General features: G+C 38.3%; 1 protein-coding gene across 1 annotated transcript in view; it reads left to right on the top strand.

The window, feature by feature from the left end:
- The window catches only part of LOC127631487 (tumor necrosis factor receptor superfamily member 19-like), a 32,193-nt gene extending 13,825 nt beyond the window's left edge, over nt 1-18,368 (top strand). Inside the window, exons 5-9 of the mRNA XM_052109623.1 lie at nt 1,477-1,562; nt 11,314-11,475; nt 14,007-14,129; nt 14,360-14,462; nt 16,964-18,368. Coding sequence (XP_051965583.1) covers nt 1,477-1,562; nt 11,314-11,475; nt 14,007-14,129; nt 14,360-14,462; nt 16,964-17,213 — 724 coding nt within the window. The 3' untranslated portion in view covers nt 17,214-18,368. The remainder of the gene's footprint in view (nt 1-1,476; nt 1,563-11,313; nt 11,476-14,006; nt 14,130-14,359; nt 14,463-16,963) is intronic.
- Nucleotides 18,369-18,580: the final 212 nt, after the last annotated feature.

Genomic DNA, 18,580 nt, shown 5'->3' with positions numbered 1-18,580 from the left:
ATAAACCATTATTTTTAATGAAATGGTTGATCCAGTGCACAAAAACAGAATCAGAATCATTTGTCTGAATCATTTGTCCTTGAATCAGACTGATCTGGTTCTTGAGTTAAACAGGAATATACAATGGTCCAGTCAACTGCTCACTGGAGGGGACGATTAGGGCTGGGTTGATTTAAATTTCCCCATTCGATTTGTTTTGGATTCACATGCTTACATATGAAAGAAATGATCAACTAAAGCTGTTAATTACACAGGGGACCTTCTAACTTGATATATTACATAATATACATTTTAACATTTTTATTTGATCATTAGTTCATTTGGGATCATTTTAGTCACATTTTAGCTTTTCAAAATTAAAAAATTCTATTAATTCCTTCAATAAACATGTGTGTTGAAATGGCAAAAATTTTATATAGATAGACAGACGGACGGACGGACGGACAGACGGATAGATAGATAGATGCATAATTGGTACAATTTCCAAGTATTTACAGAAGACTTGAAAAATAATGCATATAGACATAGTCTTATGGACCATGTTTTTTTTTTTTCATTTTGAAGCTTGACAGCTAAATCCTCATTCGCTTTCATTGTATATTATATAATAATACATTAATTGGATAAAAGTGAATGGGATTTTCCTCAAACATTAACCATTTGTGTTCCAAACAGCAAGTCAAACGGGTTTGGAAGGACATGTGGGTGACTAAATAAAAATAAAGATTTTGGGGAGACCTTTTCCTTTAAGTGGATCTGTGGACCAGAGAATGGCCTTGTCCTTAATAGAAGAGTGTTTTGAAACACTAGCAATGCAAAGAACATGCAGATTAACTCTCCAGCATAGCTAACGCTTTGAAGATTTCTCAGGTTAAAGTCAGGGTCAAGGAAGCAGACTCGAGGCCTCTGGTTAGGTCCAGACATGCTGTAGATGATGAAACATGTCAATTTTATGAAACCCAACTTTTCTCAAAGCAGTTTGAGGTGCTGTTACTAGTTACCCTAAAGCAGCATCCCACTCTCACCAGTTAAGACTGCTTTTGATTACACTTACTTAAGGGCAACATTTCACATCACCTCCAAAGTACATCGATATTATTTTTAGAAAAATGTGTTACTGTAACTAATGTTGGAATATTTACTACATTGTAATTGGAACACAAATTACTTAATCTAATTACTTTTAGTAAAAAAGTATTGTAACTCAAAATTTTTAATTTTTGTAACCAGATTACAGTAACTGATTAAATTAAAATCAGTTAATTTACAATTAAAGTAATTTCTCTTAAGTACATTATTTTATTTCTATTTTGAGCAGAAAACAACACATTTCACAGTTTTAGAAAGTAATTTATAATCTGATTACAATTTTTAGAGGAGTATTTACTAGTTTATAGTTGGATTACATATTTTGTGGAACTTAAGCAACACTGGTACATTTTCTCACAACAATGGTATATATATATATTTTTACAGATTTTACAGAAAGACAAAGTTAAGTGGATTCCAGGATATTGAGTGTATACCTTGTGGAGATCCACCACCACCTTATGAGCCGCACTGTAAGCACATATTTACTGCTAAACTTTTAATTGACATTTTTTACTCTTTTAAAGTCTATACTACTTAATACCTGGTTAATCTTCGTAATTATCACATTACATTAGGAAAATTTAGTAACGAATGCCGATTCATGTTGACTGGAATATTTCCTCTGGATTCATTTGCTCAGAAAAAAGACATAATCATCAGATCAAAAGACAACCAAAAAATATTTTAGCCAGTTTTTAAGATTTATGCATTTCAATTATAAACTCCAATAAAATGTACACTTTTTCAAATGCACACAGGCTATGTTAAACGCATACAAAGAATTGTATTGTTCTCTGGCAGTCTGTGGCTCTAATTGAGGCCCATTTTACCCACCATTGAGTGCCGTTGTACAAAGCCTTGTGTCTCTAGGAACAAGCAGGGAGAGGTGGGAGGGAATTTGTACCTTCCAAAATTGAATGTGACTTCCAGAAGGTTAAAGCATCAGCAGCTGCTGAATGTGTGGGTTTGACAGTGTGTATGTTCGGTAAAGTTTGAGCCAGGTTTAACACTCCTGCGCCAGATGTATAGGAAGATATCCTATCGGCGTATCCCTCAGCTTGTCCTGTGGATGTGAAGAATTTTGTCTCTATGTAAACTCTGGGGAATGTTATTGTTATGCACTAAGATTTTTGTTTATGAGGAGGGGACACCAGAAATCTTTTCTAGTTTTAAAGGGGTGATATGGGGATTTTATTTAATTTTTTAATAATTGAATTGTTTTCCATGAGGTCAACTTAAAGAGTTAGTACCTCTTAGAAGCATTTTCCTTTTTTTTTGCTTGGTTGCAGGTTTGCTGCCTGGTACAATACAATTTTCGCCTTCAATAACAACCTGTTTGCAAAGTCTCATTAACTTTTTCATTAAATTAAATTTTCACTCTTATTCTTGTGTTTAAAATGCACTGATCCAGGATTAGGATTTCTTTGCCTTTTTGCTGCCACTTCACTTAGAAACTTAAAGCTCAAAGCTGCTCTGTTTTTCAGACCCATTGTGCGTGCAAATGCCTGAAACAACTCCAAAACGTTCCTCTCCTCTGGCATTATCTCACAGAGGGTGGTGAAAACTCAAAGGCCTGATCATTTTAATAGCCCTCACATTGGCCCGGGGCAAACACACAGCTGTGCATGGAAGCCTGTCTTTAGAGAAGACCATAAATCCAAAAACACTCTGGCCTCTTGGCCCATTCTGAGAGCAAGAGGAAGAAAACAGGGTGTTTTGTGGGTTCCTCTTGCAGCTTTATTATATTTCATCTGCTGCTGTCTCTTTTTGTCATGGGATTGCTCTAAATATTTGCTAAAGCCCCCCACAGCTGTCCCATCGAAGCATCTGAACTGATGTGAAGCCAATCTGTAAAAGAGTCACATGAGAGCAGGACGGCTGCTAGGTTGATAATGGGTGAGATTGATATACGCATGTATTTTAGATTCTGTGTGTGTGTGTGTGTGTGTGGGGTGGGGGGGGGGGGTGGGGGGGGGAAGTTCCTTTCTTTCTTCCCTGGAACACAAAAGGAGAAGTGGTTGCACTTTATTTTATAGTATGTGTACTTTCAGTACAGTGTATTTACCCAAGAAAGTACTGTGTAATATTGGATAACTACATGTACTTAGTACGGGTTAAGGTTAGGTTTGGGGTTAGTACCTAGTAATTACTGTTGTTGTAATTATACAGTATGTAAATATAGAACAGTACTGTAAAATAAAGTGCTACTAGAGAATTTTATGCTGTAATCTTAGGTACTTACTAGAACACTACTGGATTCAAATCCTCAAAAGCAGCCCAGTATAAAGGAAGAGCATAATATGGAATTGTTGGATAGTACTTGGATCTGTTTTTCATCATGGTGCTTTTCAATCATGGGAAAATCCATTGTGAATTGTATCTCTGTATCATATTGAATACAGCTTCAACCACAAGAGTTTGAAAGAAAGCTGGTTGTTTGGTATTTGACCTAAGGGATTAATTCACATTGCCCTGACCAATAGATCATAAATAGTGAGTTCTTTCTTCTTAAGAGTCTTATGTCTTGTGGGTCACTGATGAACTTAATTGATTAGTCGAGGGGACGGGGGGTGCAGTTCTTTTGAAACAGTATCTAAAACGCAGTACTATGATTAAAAGGCAATAGCTTAAAAAAGACGGTACACAAAAAAGCTCTGTTACAAATCTAAGTTAGCTACCTTCCTGGACATTTATAAGGTACAATAGACACACTAACACTCACAATAATTAATTTAATTGAGTGCAATTAATTATATAAAAATGATGCATTGAAAAAAACACAATTAATCATGCCTCCTGACCTGGCAGTAAATTCAGTATAAAATTACATGTTTCCTTCCATCAAAACAATTCAAGCTTGAAATACATGTATCTTTGTATGGTTTCACAAGCTGTTTCAGCAGGGGGCAGTCAGTGCGCCTCAACAAGCCTCACAAACATCGCAGCCACAAGTGTCTCATTGTGCACATTATCTGCCCTAAATAGTATTTGAGATAAGAATTAATATGTTTAAAATGGTAGCGTCTTTTGAAAAAGAGTTCCAAATTAGCCCGGATGGCCTACTGTTTCTGGTAGATTTGCGAAGTGTGGATCCGTGCATGCTTTTTGGCTAATATTGCCCAAAATCCCTTGCTCAATGGAAGAGGAGTTTGATGGTTTGCTTCAGAACTACAACTGGGAAACTTGAAAAACTACAAACATGGCGGTGATGATGGCACTTCATCAGTTCTTAAATGTTTTCACATCTTAAGCGTCACGTAAGTTTAATGGTTAAACACTGTGAAAATAAAATTTGACAAACAACATTTGGCTGCTCCATTTACACAATAAACAAAAATGTTTTTCAGTGATTAATATTCACTATAATATTTTATGTCCATCGACTGTATGGATGTTCTTGTGATTTTAAGAGCATTCTTTCATGAAAATAATCGTTAAGTAAAAGCGTCTTTTACTTATGAAATAGCGGAGATCAGATTCCCTTTCAATGGACCGTTGAATGATGTAACCGTATGTGATGCTTCAAATGACAAAAACAATAAATAAATTGATCCAGCACAGAGTCATGCAATTGTTCTGTCTTTTTATATTTTTTTATGATATTGAAGAAATGATAGATTTATTTATGAATAGATCAAATAAGAAAAAAAAAATTTTTTACTTATTAGATTTAATCTGAAACTTTGTGATCTTCACACATTCAGTGGGGATAATGATGATGAAATATATAATTTTGGCTTGCATTAAATACACATTATTACATGCATCATGTTTACTGTAAAACACAAGCGGTGCCACACTGCTTCTTCTCTCCGATACAGTAGGAATCATTGTGGGGTAGCTTAAAATGAAATGAATGAATGATTGTAAAAATTAAATGAGGAACGTGTATGTCATGACAACTGTATCAGGATGACTGATAGGTCATGTGACCACAGAATGCACGTGACCATGCGGCCAAGTGATCTGTGGTTTCAAGATCGAGATGCAGGGACAGAGAAGAAGCACAGGAAGCATTTTTGACTGCCGGAAGGAGGCAAAACAGAATGCAGGGACCTCAAGACACAATTTTTAAGTTTCAACTACTTTTAACTGAACACAACATCATAAAAACGCAGAGTTTATGATGCTAAAAAACAGTGAGATGCTCCAAAAGCATCCATATAATTAGATGTACATGGACTGACAATATAATTCAAAATAGCTCAGATGGAACTCAAGAACATGTCCTTGATGAACTAATTGCTGAATGGATTGCGGTTGACAGTAGGCGTATGTTCAATGATATGCAGGGCCATTTTTAAGCATAGGCGAACTACTGGAATACTTTAAATATTTACTTAATTACAGAAACAGAGTAAAAATTCTCTGTAACTGCATGCACAGAGTTGCTGCTTATGTATAGTGTTCCAAATCAGTCACTTACATTATGAGGTTTACTTTCAGTTAGGATGCTACCTTAGAAGACGACTGTCTATGTAGGCAGTAATCAACAAGCCAGGTCACATGGGCTTGGAACAGAGATGAAATGTACAAAGACATCAACCCTGGCAACTAATGAAGTGAATAATGATCGGTCGTTTAATCAGAAACCCACCTGGAATTTCAGGTTCTAAACTATCACAACTGTCTCTACTGTCCACCCCATAGTTGTTTCAGGCTCAAGGCCATGTGTTTGAGAGTGGCATTCTCTAAAGTCAACAAGCAAGCGCACATATCAAAGAGAACAGTCTATTGGCTCATGAAGTGCAGTGCAGCGATACTATCAGCAGGTGAGATCTTTTCAATGGGCTGGTGTTTCTCTGTGTTTGCCGCAGCTGTGGGCCGCTGATAAGAGGGGAAACGCTTTGGCTTAAGAGGAGAGGGGGTGGTGAGGCGAAGGAGGACAACTCACAGCTGAGACAGATTTGATGGCACAGGTTTATTGAGCAAACTCTTAAGTACATGGAAAGAGTTTTGGTTCTGCTTTTTTTCCTCAACATGACATTACACTGCTACATATTGATAATGTTTACACGCTTTTCTCAAGTTTTTACAAGTTTTCTTGCATGTCCACACATTTTTGTACTTTTTTTGGTTACAGCAAAGAGAGACAAGAAATGATACAGAATGATCTCACAGTGGAACCAGAAACAGTTGTTTGTCTTTTCTTTAGCTAAAATCGGTCTGTGCTTACCAAAATGCGAAACACTGCCCCCAGCGGCCAAAGCAGTAAGTGTTGTTTGGTGCATGGGCATGTGTGAGCTCCATTTTCCAGGTGAAATATCCACAGAGGGGTGCCAAAAGCTAGTTGTGAAACAAGTTGTTTTCAACTGTACAGGAAGTAATGCAGTGTAGAGGAATGCATATCTTTTTTAATTGAATCCCCCAACCCAAACTCCATAACCTAACCGTCAACAAAGCAACTATTTAATGTTAGATGGAAAATGCAACCACTAAATTCGCAATGTGAATGTGATTACTTTCTGGTTTCAATGCGGTATCTGAAACCGGGTCTCCCACACTGCGGACGCAACCCGCTTCTGGTTGCACCACAAGGGAATGTAAACAGAAGAGCAGATGCAAAAATATCTGATAGGAGATGGCGCTTGTCAGTGTGTCGACATAATGTGGCCGATCCTAGGGTACCAGAAGAATCATCATACTGACCTCCCAAGTGATCATGTGTTTGAACCACTAACAGACACTCACCAACCACTTTATTAGGTTCACCTAATTATTCATGTGATTATCTAATCAGCCAATTGTGTGGCAGCAGTGTAATGTATAAATTAAAGCAGATACAGGTCAGGAACGACCTGTGATTTTATGCATTGCACTGCTGCCACACGATTGGCTAATTAGATCATTGCGTGAATAAGTAGGTGTACAGGTGTACCTAATAAACTGATCTGTTAGTGTATGTGGTGAAAGCACATGACCAAACAGGAGGTCGGCATGTTGTTTCCGCGTGTTTGCTGCATGTTTTGCTGAGCATAATTTGTGATGCAGACATGAATGGTATCCCATAATCGTGTGGCTTGTTGGTGAGCAATATTGGGAATAGTAAAATAATTAGACAGAATTAGATTGAATATCATAGAGCTGGGCCAGTAAATAACCACATAGCAACCATACAGAACTCCCTAGCAACCTCTTAGCAATGTGCTAAAAAACAATCAGAACTCCTTATAAACCAGCAACTCCCTGACAGTCACCTGACTTTTGCATAGAAAAGCACCACTCACATCTTCTCTATAAAATGTCAAATGCACTTTTGACTTCAAAATCTGATGATGGACAAATTATCTCTCTTTGGATTGATTGAAGCTGAAGTACTTTACTGATCCCAATAGGAAATTCATAAAACAGTTTGTATGACAATGAAATAATGAGTATGACTCAATAAGTATTACTGAATACTAAACTAAAATCTAAGCATTAAAGGATGAGGTGATTAAATCGGCACCCGTAGTTGAGATTTTTAGCCTTTAAAGTCTCTTTAAATAGACAAGCAAACTCCTTATGACCAAGCCCATGTTTACTTAATGATTAATTTACCATAGAGCAAATAAAGGGAACTTGTGTTCGTTCAGTGAAAAGAAACTAAACACATATCTGGTTCATATTTAACTTTATTAAATGGAAACAATACTTCCACACTGTGACGTGCACAGAATGGGGTCAGCAGGGGATTTCTTTATCAGCACGGAATGTCAAAGTATGCCAAAACATGCGTATGCATTATTATTTAAGCGACTCAAGGGCAAGCATACAGTAATTTACCCATTTATTTTCTGCCAGGTAACATGTATAATAAATAATATGTAGCCTAAATGTTCACATACTTTGAACTAACGTTTGATGCTACTATAATTTTATAAATACTTTAGAATCCAGAAATTCATTGCTTGCATAGATTTTTTTTTTATTTCTGAAACATATTGTTAGCATTTTGGCTGTGTACTCACAGAACGACACTGACACACCAACACAGAATTATAAATGCAAACCAACACAGGTCAGATAAAATATCCACTCTATATATAGTGTTGTAAGTTCATCAACAGATTAATACTCGATTGCTACAACATTGCCAACATCACATGGCACACCTGCAGTGTAGACAGCTTTATTAATTTTAATGGGAGCGGTAGCATCGTTTTCAGTGATAGAAATTTAAGTCTCCTATAGAATACTGCCATTAACCTAAGGAGCTTTCTGATTCAGGCAAATCCAGTTTAGTTTTTATTTAAACTAATAGACTAATCACTATCAGAAAAATACTATGGTATTATTATTGATGGAATGATTATATTCATATTTCATGATACTGTCATAGTACCCACAGATACTTAAAAAAATACCATGGTTTTACTATGACACATGTCAAAAACAAAGTGCCTTTTTTTTATCCTTTCACCCCTGTCCCTGCTGAGGTCTGTGCATGCCACTGCTTCCACATGAGACACGTCCACTGGCTTTATCTCTATGTTTGTCTGTATTGGTTTCTATCCAAAAATGTTCCATGCAAGACTTGCACTAGGTATGTCTTCATTACTATATGTTTTGATACAAACTAAGTTTTCTGACATTGCACATTTCTGCTGTTGTTGTCTTAATGAAGAAGTCTGTAAAACTGACTTTTCTTGAGTGGAAAAGTTGGGTGAGTAAATGTGTTTTTGTGAAATGAAATAAAATATTTTTAAATATAAGTAGGTTTTTACATTTTCTGAGTAGTGTTTACCAATCCATTATGGTGGTTGCTATTGGGTTGCAAAGGTGATCTGGGAGATTGCCAAGTGGTACCTTAAGGTTTCTATACAATATAAAATGTTTAAACCAAAATAAAACTTGGGTCCCTCCTTCAACGCACATTGGATTTGTTTTTCATCACCTGCCATCGAGACCAGTTGCTTCGGAAAGACCTTAGTCAGGGTAGACAAAATATTAATTTTAACACAAGCATAAACAAGGCTGTAAAGGCCAAATTATTCTTGCATCAGACACGAACGCGTGACAAAAATTTCACCATCAGCAAAGTGCTCGAGAACTGAATGCGTGTGGCCTGATTTTTCTAACCACACGTACTCTGAACACACATATGCATGCACTTGGAATTATTTGCACTAATAAGTGGGTCCACAAGGTGGCAACGCTTTCAGTTGAGCCATTGCATCGCCAACCACTTGTGAATGCTCGCACAGCCTAACAAAGTATACTTTGAAAAGCTAGCGTTCGACTGTACGCATAGTGTGCACGTCAAAACCGAAGTATACTTGGACTTAAGGGATGGACGTTCAGTTTATTCAATATGCCGCACTGTCTTAGGGTCCTATGTCATGTCTAATTTTCAAAACCCATGTTTTCCAGAGGTGGAAAATAAAGATTTTATTTACAGTGTTTCGTTCTTTGAATGATCGACACCAATGTGAGTAAGAAAATGTCCTGGTCATATTGAACACCAAAGCAATACAAAAAATTATGAAATTATAATTGGCAACATTTAGGATGGATTAGCAATTTTTTTGTATTTTACCTCCCAGTAGACGTTCCGGATGTTTTACATTTACTGCATTTACATTTACTCAATGAAAAAGTGGATGAGCCATTGGACATTTTCACATTAAACTTGATGAGCTTGTCACACAGCCATTATTCCAGGCATAATTGGCAGATGTATGATAACCCCAATTATCTTAATGACTTGACTGTTGGTGTCAGAGAAGACTGTAAAACCCCTTCTTCAGGCAACATCAGTCACTTGATAGTCCCTCACTTTTCTTCAGATCACTGTTGTCTTCAGGGTAGGGAGCGCCCTGCGAGACAGTGACATCAGAGTTCCTGTGGTTCCTGCAGATCATGGCAGCTGCTTTCTCATGCTGATTACACATTCCCCAGCTCGACTTCAAACATACAGCAGTGACTGCCCATGGCCTTGATCTTCTGCCTCTTAATAATAGGCTCGCTAGACTGGCAAGTGAAGGCCCGACTGGCCCGGGGTGAAGGGGTGAAAAATTATCAGCAGGCTGGGAATGTGCCCTTCACCTCCAGGACATTCCTGCTATTTAAACCTGGTATTCTTTGGAGCAGATTCCCAGCCACAACCGCAGCAAGCAGAGATGTGTTACACATGCACTTGCACACACACCCACACACACACTGAGGTTGGGGTTTTTGGTTTTGGCAGGTTCAATGGAAGATGAGACAGAGTGGGTCTCTCATTCTTAAAATGAAACTTTAGCTGTTCATAGTCAAGTTTTAGTCCAAAGTTAGTGAAAGATGGGTTTGTGCCATTCATGTATTTAAGGCTTCCACTATTGTTTGTAGGGCCATTCATAATTTTCTAAATTTTGCAAATGTTTTTTTGTCCTCATAGTGTTCAGGGAGCACTATTGCTGTATGAAGCTCCTATCACATCTAGTTGTTTTCTGGAGTTTTTTGTCGACTGAAATTTTCATGGAAATATGTTTTCAATATTCCATCTGTGAAACGATCCAAAACAATTTAAACAACATTACAACTTAAGGGAGGCCTGGGACGCTCAGCAAGTAAAGACACTGACTACTACACCTGAGTGTGCTGAGTGACTCCAGTCAGGCTTCCTAAGCAACGAATTGGCCCGGTTGCTTGGGTGGATAGAGTCATGTTGGGTTAACCTACTCGTGGTCGCTACAAAGTGGTTCTCACTCTCGGTGGGGTGTGTGGTGAGTTGTGCGTGGATGCTGCAGAGAATAGTGCGAGCCTCCACACACGCTAGGTCTCCACGTTAATGCGCTCAACAAGCCACGCGATAAGATGTGCAAATTGCCGGTCTCAGGCATGGAGGCTTTGTCCTCCGGCACCCTGATTGAGGCAAGTCACTACGCCACTACGAGGACCTAGAGCACATTGGGTATTGGGCAGAAACGAGGAGAAAAAAAAAATGTACAACCCACTGAAGAGTCTATTCCCAACAGCCTTGTTGTCATCCCTCGCACAATTTAAAGATGGCGCTACTGTGAAAACTGTAGGTAGACCAGATATTAACAACACTGAGCAAATGGATCCAGTTTCATTACTTGCAAAATGACAGTGCGAACAGCCAGTCCAAAAGATCAGATTTGAAAAAAACAAATGGGAATTGAGTACAATGTGAACTAAGCTGTAATGTCTTTGAGATCGAATAGTTCTCATGCTTAAAAAAGTTAACTGAGGATGCCCAGTATGCTGACTTCCTCTCATCTGTGTCGTGAATGTCAGGTATTGGACGAGTGAATCTGGTTCCTCTGCAGTCAACAGTGACCAGCCCCAGGGACATGGCACTTGCTGCAGTGATCTGCAGTGCTCTGGCCACTGTCCTCCTGGCCCTCTTCATTCTCTGTGTGATCTACTGTAAGAGACAGCTGCTGGAGAAAAAACCTGGTAATTCACGTCAACTGTCTTTAATCCTCTCTGATAGAATTTTGAAATCAAGTGATAGCAATGACTCCAAAAGAGTCATGTTTTATGATTGTAAATCTCATGGGATAATTCCATGCAAATTTCATGATTAGCTTTAAAATACAGAGTTTAAGTATATTACTTAATTAACATATTTGATAACCCCTTTACATGTAAAACTTACATGGTAACCAAAGTTTCTACCAAAAATCACTCCATAGCTAATGCTATTCATTTAAGACAACTCACAGAATACATTTAAGGTGTTACAATGGACACAACAAGTTGGTAGGTCTGTTGAACATATATCAAACATATAGGCTAAAGATACAAACTACAACTTTGCCCCTGCCTCAGATGACTTATTATTCGCCTCATCAGCTTGTTAGTGGAGACTCCAAGACCTGAATTGGGTGTTAGAAAATGTAGATATACAAAATGTGCAGTGTTGGCAGGCCTACAGGAACAGACTTGGGAACCACTGTGTTAAAGCATTTCTTTCAGTAACCTTTCACAACAAACGTGTTCTCGCACAAAAAAGTAGGACACCACAACGAATAGAACAGAACGCAGGTGTCTCGAAATGTGTACATTGGAAGTTATTTTTAACTTTTTAACATGGCATTTAAAAATGCTGCACTTCTTTGAGAGATGCTAAAAACACAGTGAAACGTGACACAGTTAACAAAAGACACACATAGATGAATGTTTATATGGTAAACAATTGAAAATGCATGAGCGGACACAAAAAACCTTTGCTTGAACAGCCCCTTATTACAATGACACTGAACTAGCTGAAGTTTCTCGAAGTTACCTCTCAAAAATGCAGTCTTGTGTTTCAGTTGATTGTAGGTATATATTAACTTTATCCAGCATTGTTTGTTCTATCTGTCCTTAAATATTAGGATACTGTTTAAATGAGTGAAAACCGCTCCAAATTATTCCATTTGAGAGCAGTCCGAATGAACTAACAGGATGAATCACAAATTGATTCAGACCATTTTGCAAGCATGTTTAGCCATTTCACTGAAAAGAACCAACTAAAAGAATGATTCATTCGCAAATCGGGCATCGCTGATTCTTTTAAACAGACAACATCAGTACAGGACACACGTAATTTTTGATGAAATAGTCTCAGAGAAATTTTTTCTTCAGGTCCGTTGGGGCTCTCAAGGTACGCACAGTGCGTACGGCCATACAGCTGCAGGCGCCACTGAGTAATAACATTAAATATATGTTGTGGGTATAGTGATTCATCTCATAATAATAAATAAATAGGATGCATTTTAAGTAATGAGGTAATTAACACGTTTGTAAAGCAGTAGATTTTCCCAGTGTTCAGCTCTTTCTGTTCATGCAGCTCAAGTGGGGAAATGCCTTAACATACTGGATTATATGAATAAATTCTTCCTAGAAGTTTCTTCTTCCATAAACAGAAGTTCTTCTAGATGATTCTTCTTCTATTTGTGCACAGTTAATATCTTGCAGTATTGTTTTTTTTATTTTATTTTTGTCAAGATTTAAAAAAAAAAAATTAAATCGTTAAATTATGGGAGCCTGGTTAGCTCAGCAAGTAAGATGACTACCACACCTGGAGACGCTAGTTCGAATCCAGGGCGTGCTGAGTGACTCCAGCCAGGCTTCCTAAGCAACTAATTGGCCCGTTTGCTAGGGTGAGTAGAGTCACATTGGGTTAACCTCAATATAATTTGGTTCTTGCTCTCGGTGGGGCACGTGGAAAGATGTGCGTGGATGCCATGGAGAATAGCGTGAGCCTCCACATGCGCTAGGTCTCCGCGGTAACGCGCTTAACAAGTCATGTGATAAGACGCATGGATTGATGGTCTCGGACATGTAGGCAACTGAGATTCTTCCTCCACCATCCGGATTAAGTCACTACACCACCACGAGGACCTAGAATGCATTGGGAATAGGGCATACCAAATTGAAAGGGGAGGAAAAAGAAAATCATTCAATTATCAATTAACTTTTTCTTTTCATATCAGTTATCATTAATGAAAAAAACATTATCAATATTTTTTGTCATTAGTTTAATTTACAAGATTTATACTGATACAATCCCCTTGAATTAGACAAGGGGGTGACAGGTGGTGCTGAAAAGGAGGAGGGTTTCAGACAGAAAACTCTCGTAGCCCGCTCCAGTGAAACTGGCTAGCCTGCCAACAACACAGGCTATTTACATTTTAGACAAAGAGAGAGTAAGCAAGTTAATTTGCAAATAGATTACATGTCAAAGGACCTACCAGCTTGTACCATTAGAATATGCGAGCCAATTGGCAAACAGATTACATGTTCAAAGGACCAATACGTGACTCGAGGCTATGCATTACAGAGATTTAAACACAGTTATGGTTAAGGTAAAATTCTTACCAGTTGTAAAATCACTATGATGTATGGTTTCTTGTGTTTTATTGCTTTATTTAAAACTTGGTCCAATAACACAATTATTTTTTTTTTTTTTTATGTTTTTGTTTATGTGCCCGACATCTCAGTTTACTTGCGGTCTCACGAGGGTCCGTATGTGGGGTCCGAGTTGTCTTGTCTGGATCAGAGAGTGCTCGAGTTCTCCCAGCGGCCGTGTTGTCACTGCCGTCACATTTCAGGACAGACCTGCGGTTAGTTTCACACACCTTTCACAAGTCTTACTAACAAACTGCTAAATTGTCTGAGTGCAATGAGGAATCTTGTGTTCACTCTGGCTAAGATAACAACTGGACGAGTCGAGACGTGTAAATTATGATCAATAATGATCTGTCAAAAGAATATTTAATTATTTACACAAAGTTGGAGAGTCACAGAAAAATTATTGCCATGACATGGTATTATATTGTGTGTATTTTTCCAGGTCCTGTACACCTGATCCCATCTCTGTGCTGTGATGACACCTGGAGCCAGGGCTGTGGTTGGGAGAGTCGTCCCTTTCACTCTCAAAGCAGTCTCAATGAAGGGTGGGTCTTTCAACCAGAACTAACCAATTAAATTAAAGTGAGGTTAAAGAATCAGATTTGGGCTCGTGCCATTTCAGTCTGACAGATTTCAAGTAGGTAAAGCTGCTGGCCGGAGACCTCCAAATGGCGGCGGAATCTCCAAAAGAGGTTGGGGTCACTCCGAAAGGGGGTTGTGCCAACTCCAAAATTTATTTAAATTGTCACCATGTATATGTCTACCAATAGAAAACTTAATTTCAAAAACAATTTGCGATTCTTTGTCCTGAAACTTCCATATTTGAATGTGCTAAACTCAAGTTCTGCTATCTTTCTCATGCAGTTTCCCGAAAAACATACAGTGAGGAAAATAAGTATTTGAACACCCTGCTATTTTGCAAGTTCTCCCACTTAGAAATCATGGAGGGGTCTGAAATTGTCATCGTAGGTGCATGTCCACTGTGAGAGACATAATCTAAAAAAAAAAATCCAGAAATCACAATGTATGATTTTTTAACTATTTATTTGTATGATTCGGCTGCAAATAAGTATTTGAACACCTGAGAAAATCAATGTTAATATTTGGTACAGTAGCCTTTGTTTGCAATTACAGAGGTCAAACGTTTCCTGTAGTTTTTCACCAGGTTTGCACACACTGCAGGAGGGATTTTGGCCCACTCCTCCACACAGATCTTCTCTAGATCAGTCAGGTTTCTGGGCTGTCGCTGAGAAACACGGAGTTTGAGCTCCGTCCAAAGATTCTCTATTGGGTTTAGGTCTGGAGACTGGCTAGGCCACGCCAGAACCTTGATATGCTTCTTACAGAGCCACTCCTTGGTTATCCTGGCTGTGTGCTTCGGGTCATTGTCATGTTGGAAGACCCAGCCTCGACCCATCTTCAATGCTCTAACTGAGGGAAGGAGGTTGTTCCCCAAAATCTCGCAATACATGGCCCCGGTCATCCTCTCCTTAATACAGTGCAGTCACCCTGTCCCATGTGCAGAAAAACACCCCCAAACCATGATGCTACCACCCCCATGCTTCACAGTAGGGATGGTGTTCTTGGGATGGTACTCATCATTCTTCTTCCTCCAAACACGGTTAGTGGAATTATGACCAAAAAGTTCTATTTTGGTCTCATCTGACCACATGACTTTCTCCCATGACTCCTCTGGATCATCCAAATGGTCATTGGCAAACTTAAGATGGGATCTTGACATGTGCTGGTTTAAGCAGGGGAACCTTCCGTGCCATGCATGATTTCAAACCATGACGTCTTAGTGTATTACCAACAGTAACCTTGGAAACGGTGGTCCCAGCTCTTTTCAGGTCATTGACCAGCTCCTCCCGTGTAGTTCTGGGCTGATTTCTCACCTTTCTTATGATCATTGAGACCCCACGAGGTGAGATCTTGCATGGAGCCCCAGTCCGAGGGAGATTGACAGTCATGTTTAGCTTCTTCCATTTTCTAATGATTGCTCCAACAGTGGACCTTTTTTCACCAAGCTGCTTGGCAATTTCCCCGTAGCACTTTCCAGCCTTGTGGAGGTGTACAATTTTGTCTCTAGTGTCTTTGGACAGCTCTTTGGTCTTGGCCATGTTAGTAGTTGGATTCTTACTGATTGTATGGGGTGGACAGGTGTCTTTATGCAGCTAACGACCTCAAACAGGTGCATCTAATTTAGGATAATATATGGAGTGGAGGTGGACATTTTAAAGGCAGACTATCAGGTCTTTGAGGGTCAGAATTCTAGCTGATAGACAGGTGTTCAAATACTTATTTGCAGCTGTATTATACAAATAAATAGTTAAAAAATCATATATTGTGATTTCTGGATTTTTTTTTTAGATTATGTCTCTCACAGTGGACATGCACCTACGATGACAATTTCAGACCCCTCCATGATTTCCAAGTGGGAGAACTTGCAAAATAGCAGGGTGTTCAAATACTTATTTTCCTCACTGTAATTTATTTTATGAGCATTCTGTTCAATATTTAATCACCTGAAAGTAATTATTTAAAATAATTAATCACAATTAATTAACAGTGTTGCTTGTTATGGAAAATAGCATTACCTGTGGGTTATTTCATCCCACCATCAATTATCTTCCAGAAAGTGGCACTAAGATTGGCTTCTTATTCTAAGTGGAATGTTTTTGAGGTTGTTAGTCCCCTGGAATTGTTTGCACGCCATGACTATGTGTAATACTTTATGCCACACAGCTTGCTCGCAGTGTACAAACATTGTCACACACACCTTATAAGCTGACTATTTTATGGGAAAAAGAGAAGTTTTTGTTTGTATTTGTCAGAGGATAAATATAATGCTTGTTACTTTTTTGAAAAAGTAACTTTGGTATTATGGTGTAAATTAAAAAAGTAACATTACTTTTCTCGATAATGCCAAAAAGTAATCTGATTATTTTCAGTAATCTGAAATAGAAAACATGTTGCTTACAACACATTCCTCCCAACACCAATTATACACTGAGAAATGTAACACTTCAAGTTATTTCCCCAACAGACTGGTGAATCCATCACTGGGAACGAGTCAAGAAGATGTGGGTTGTGCACCACAGCCTCTCTTAGAAGATGTGTCTCTCTCTGAGGCATGGCCCCCCGCACAGAACTGCAGAACCACAGACCATCTCCGCTTCAGCTCAGAGTCCACACAGAGATGTTCCTCCAGTGAAGATGATGTAGAACATGACCTCCAAAGCTCAGGCCTTGTTTCAGCAGATCTTGAGGACGGATCAAACAGACGGCTTCTATAACAGCACCAACTGTCTATAATTGAAGGTGAATGCTCCTAGAGGTAAAACTAATTATGACAAATTAATTCAAACCACTTTTAAGGACAATCTCCATGTGGATCAATTGTCTGGATTAAGGCCTTGATACTGCAGCCCTCTAGTTACCAGTCCAAATCTTAACTACATTAGAAATAAACACTACATTGGTGCTTGACCATGCACCATTCATCTGGACACACACACACACACTGAAAATGTGTTTCGTCGTCTTTCTCCTGCAGTCTGTGACAGCTCACCAACAGCGGTCTAACAAAGACTTTATTAATAAGTGTCAACAAAACCACAAAAAGACAAAACAACTCTGAGAAGCTGAGGGAAGCTTTTTGGAGGTCTTTTGTAAAGGAAGCATTATAACTAGCCTCTAGTTATATATCCCAGCACTGACTACCTTTTCAGGTGGGTTGAAGTTAAGGTTACTCTGCAGGTATTAGTTGCAGCTGTGACCTCAGTGGTAAATTCCATGTAGATCAAACTGTTCATGGCGAAGACTGAAATCTTCAGTGTGTTAAATTGTAGATATTGTATCATAGTAAATAGGACAATATTTTTTATAATGGAGATACTGCATTGCATTATGTGCCTTCACTCTTGCTATTGGTAATGATGTTTGTTAAACTTTAAGAATTTTGTTGCTCGTCAAATTTGTAAATAAAACTTGATAAACTTTGCAGGAGTGTTATTATTTCACATCATCATAAATGATAAGTGAACATGCTTGAATACTGCCATGCAATATTCATTTGAAACAGTTTTATTACAGAATTATCTGAAAATTATACACACGTTGTCATATAAAAACACATACAGTATTTTCAGAGATTCAATCAGAGGCCTGAGTTAATTCACATTTTCATTTTTTTGCACTACACAGTAAATACTTTTCATAATACTTATGAAAATATGTCCAGGTCATATTTCTAAATTTGAAAATTAAATGTTGCCTATAGAAAATTAAGCCGATTTTAAGGACCATTAAATGTTTTCGCATTGTGACATTATTTTCATAACATTTAAAGAGATAATTTTTGGGTGAACTAAGATTTCTCATCATTTACTCACTCTCATGCCATCCCAGATGTGCTTGACTTTCTTTCTTTTGCGGAAAACAAACAAAGATTTTTAGAGGAGTATTTCAGCTCTGTAGGTCCAAATAATGCAAGTGAATTGGAACCAAAAATTAGAAGCTCCAAAATGCACATAAAGAAACCATAAAATGAATCCATACGACACCAGTGGTTTAAGCCAAGACTTTAGAAGCAATTTGATAGGTGTGGGTGAGAAACAGATACATTTTTAAGTCTTTTTTTTATTTTGTAAATTCTCCTCCC

This window comes from Xyrauchen texanus, chromosome 38 (assembly GCF_025860055.1).
Source record: "Xyrauchen texanus isolate HMW12.3.18 chromosome 38, RBS_HiC_50CHRs, whole genome shotgun sequence".
Lineage (NCBI taxonomy): Eukaryota > Metazoa > Chordata > Actinopteri > Cypriniformes > Catostomidae > Xyrauchen > Xyrauchen texanus.
This window is presented reverse-complemented; position numbering and strand designations above follow the sequence as displayed.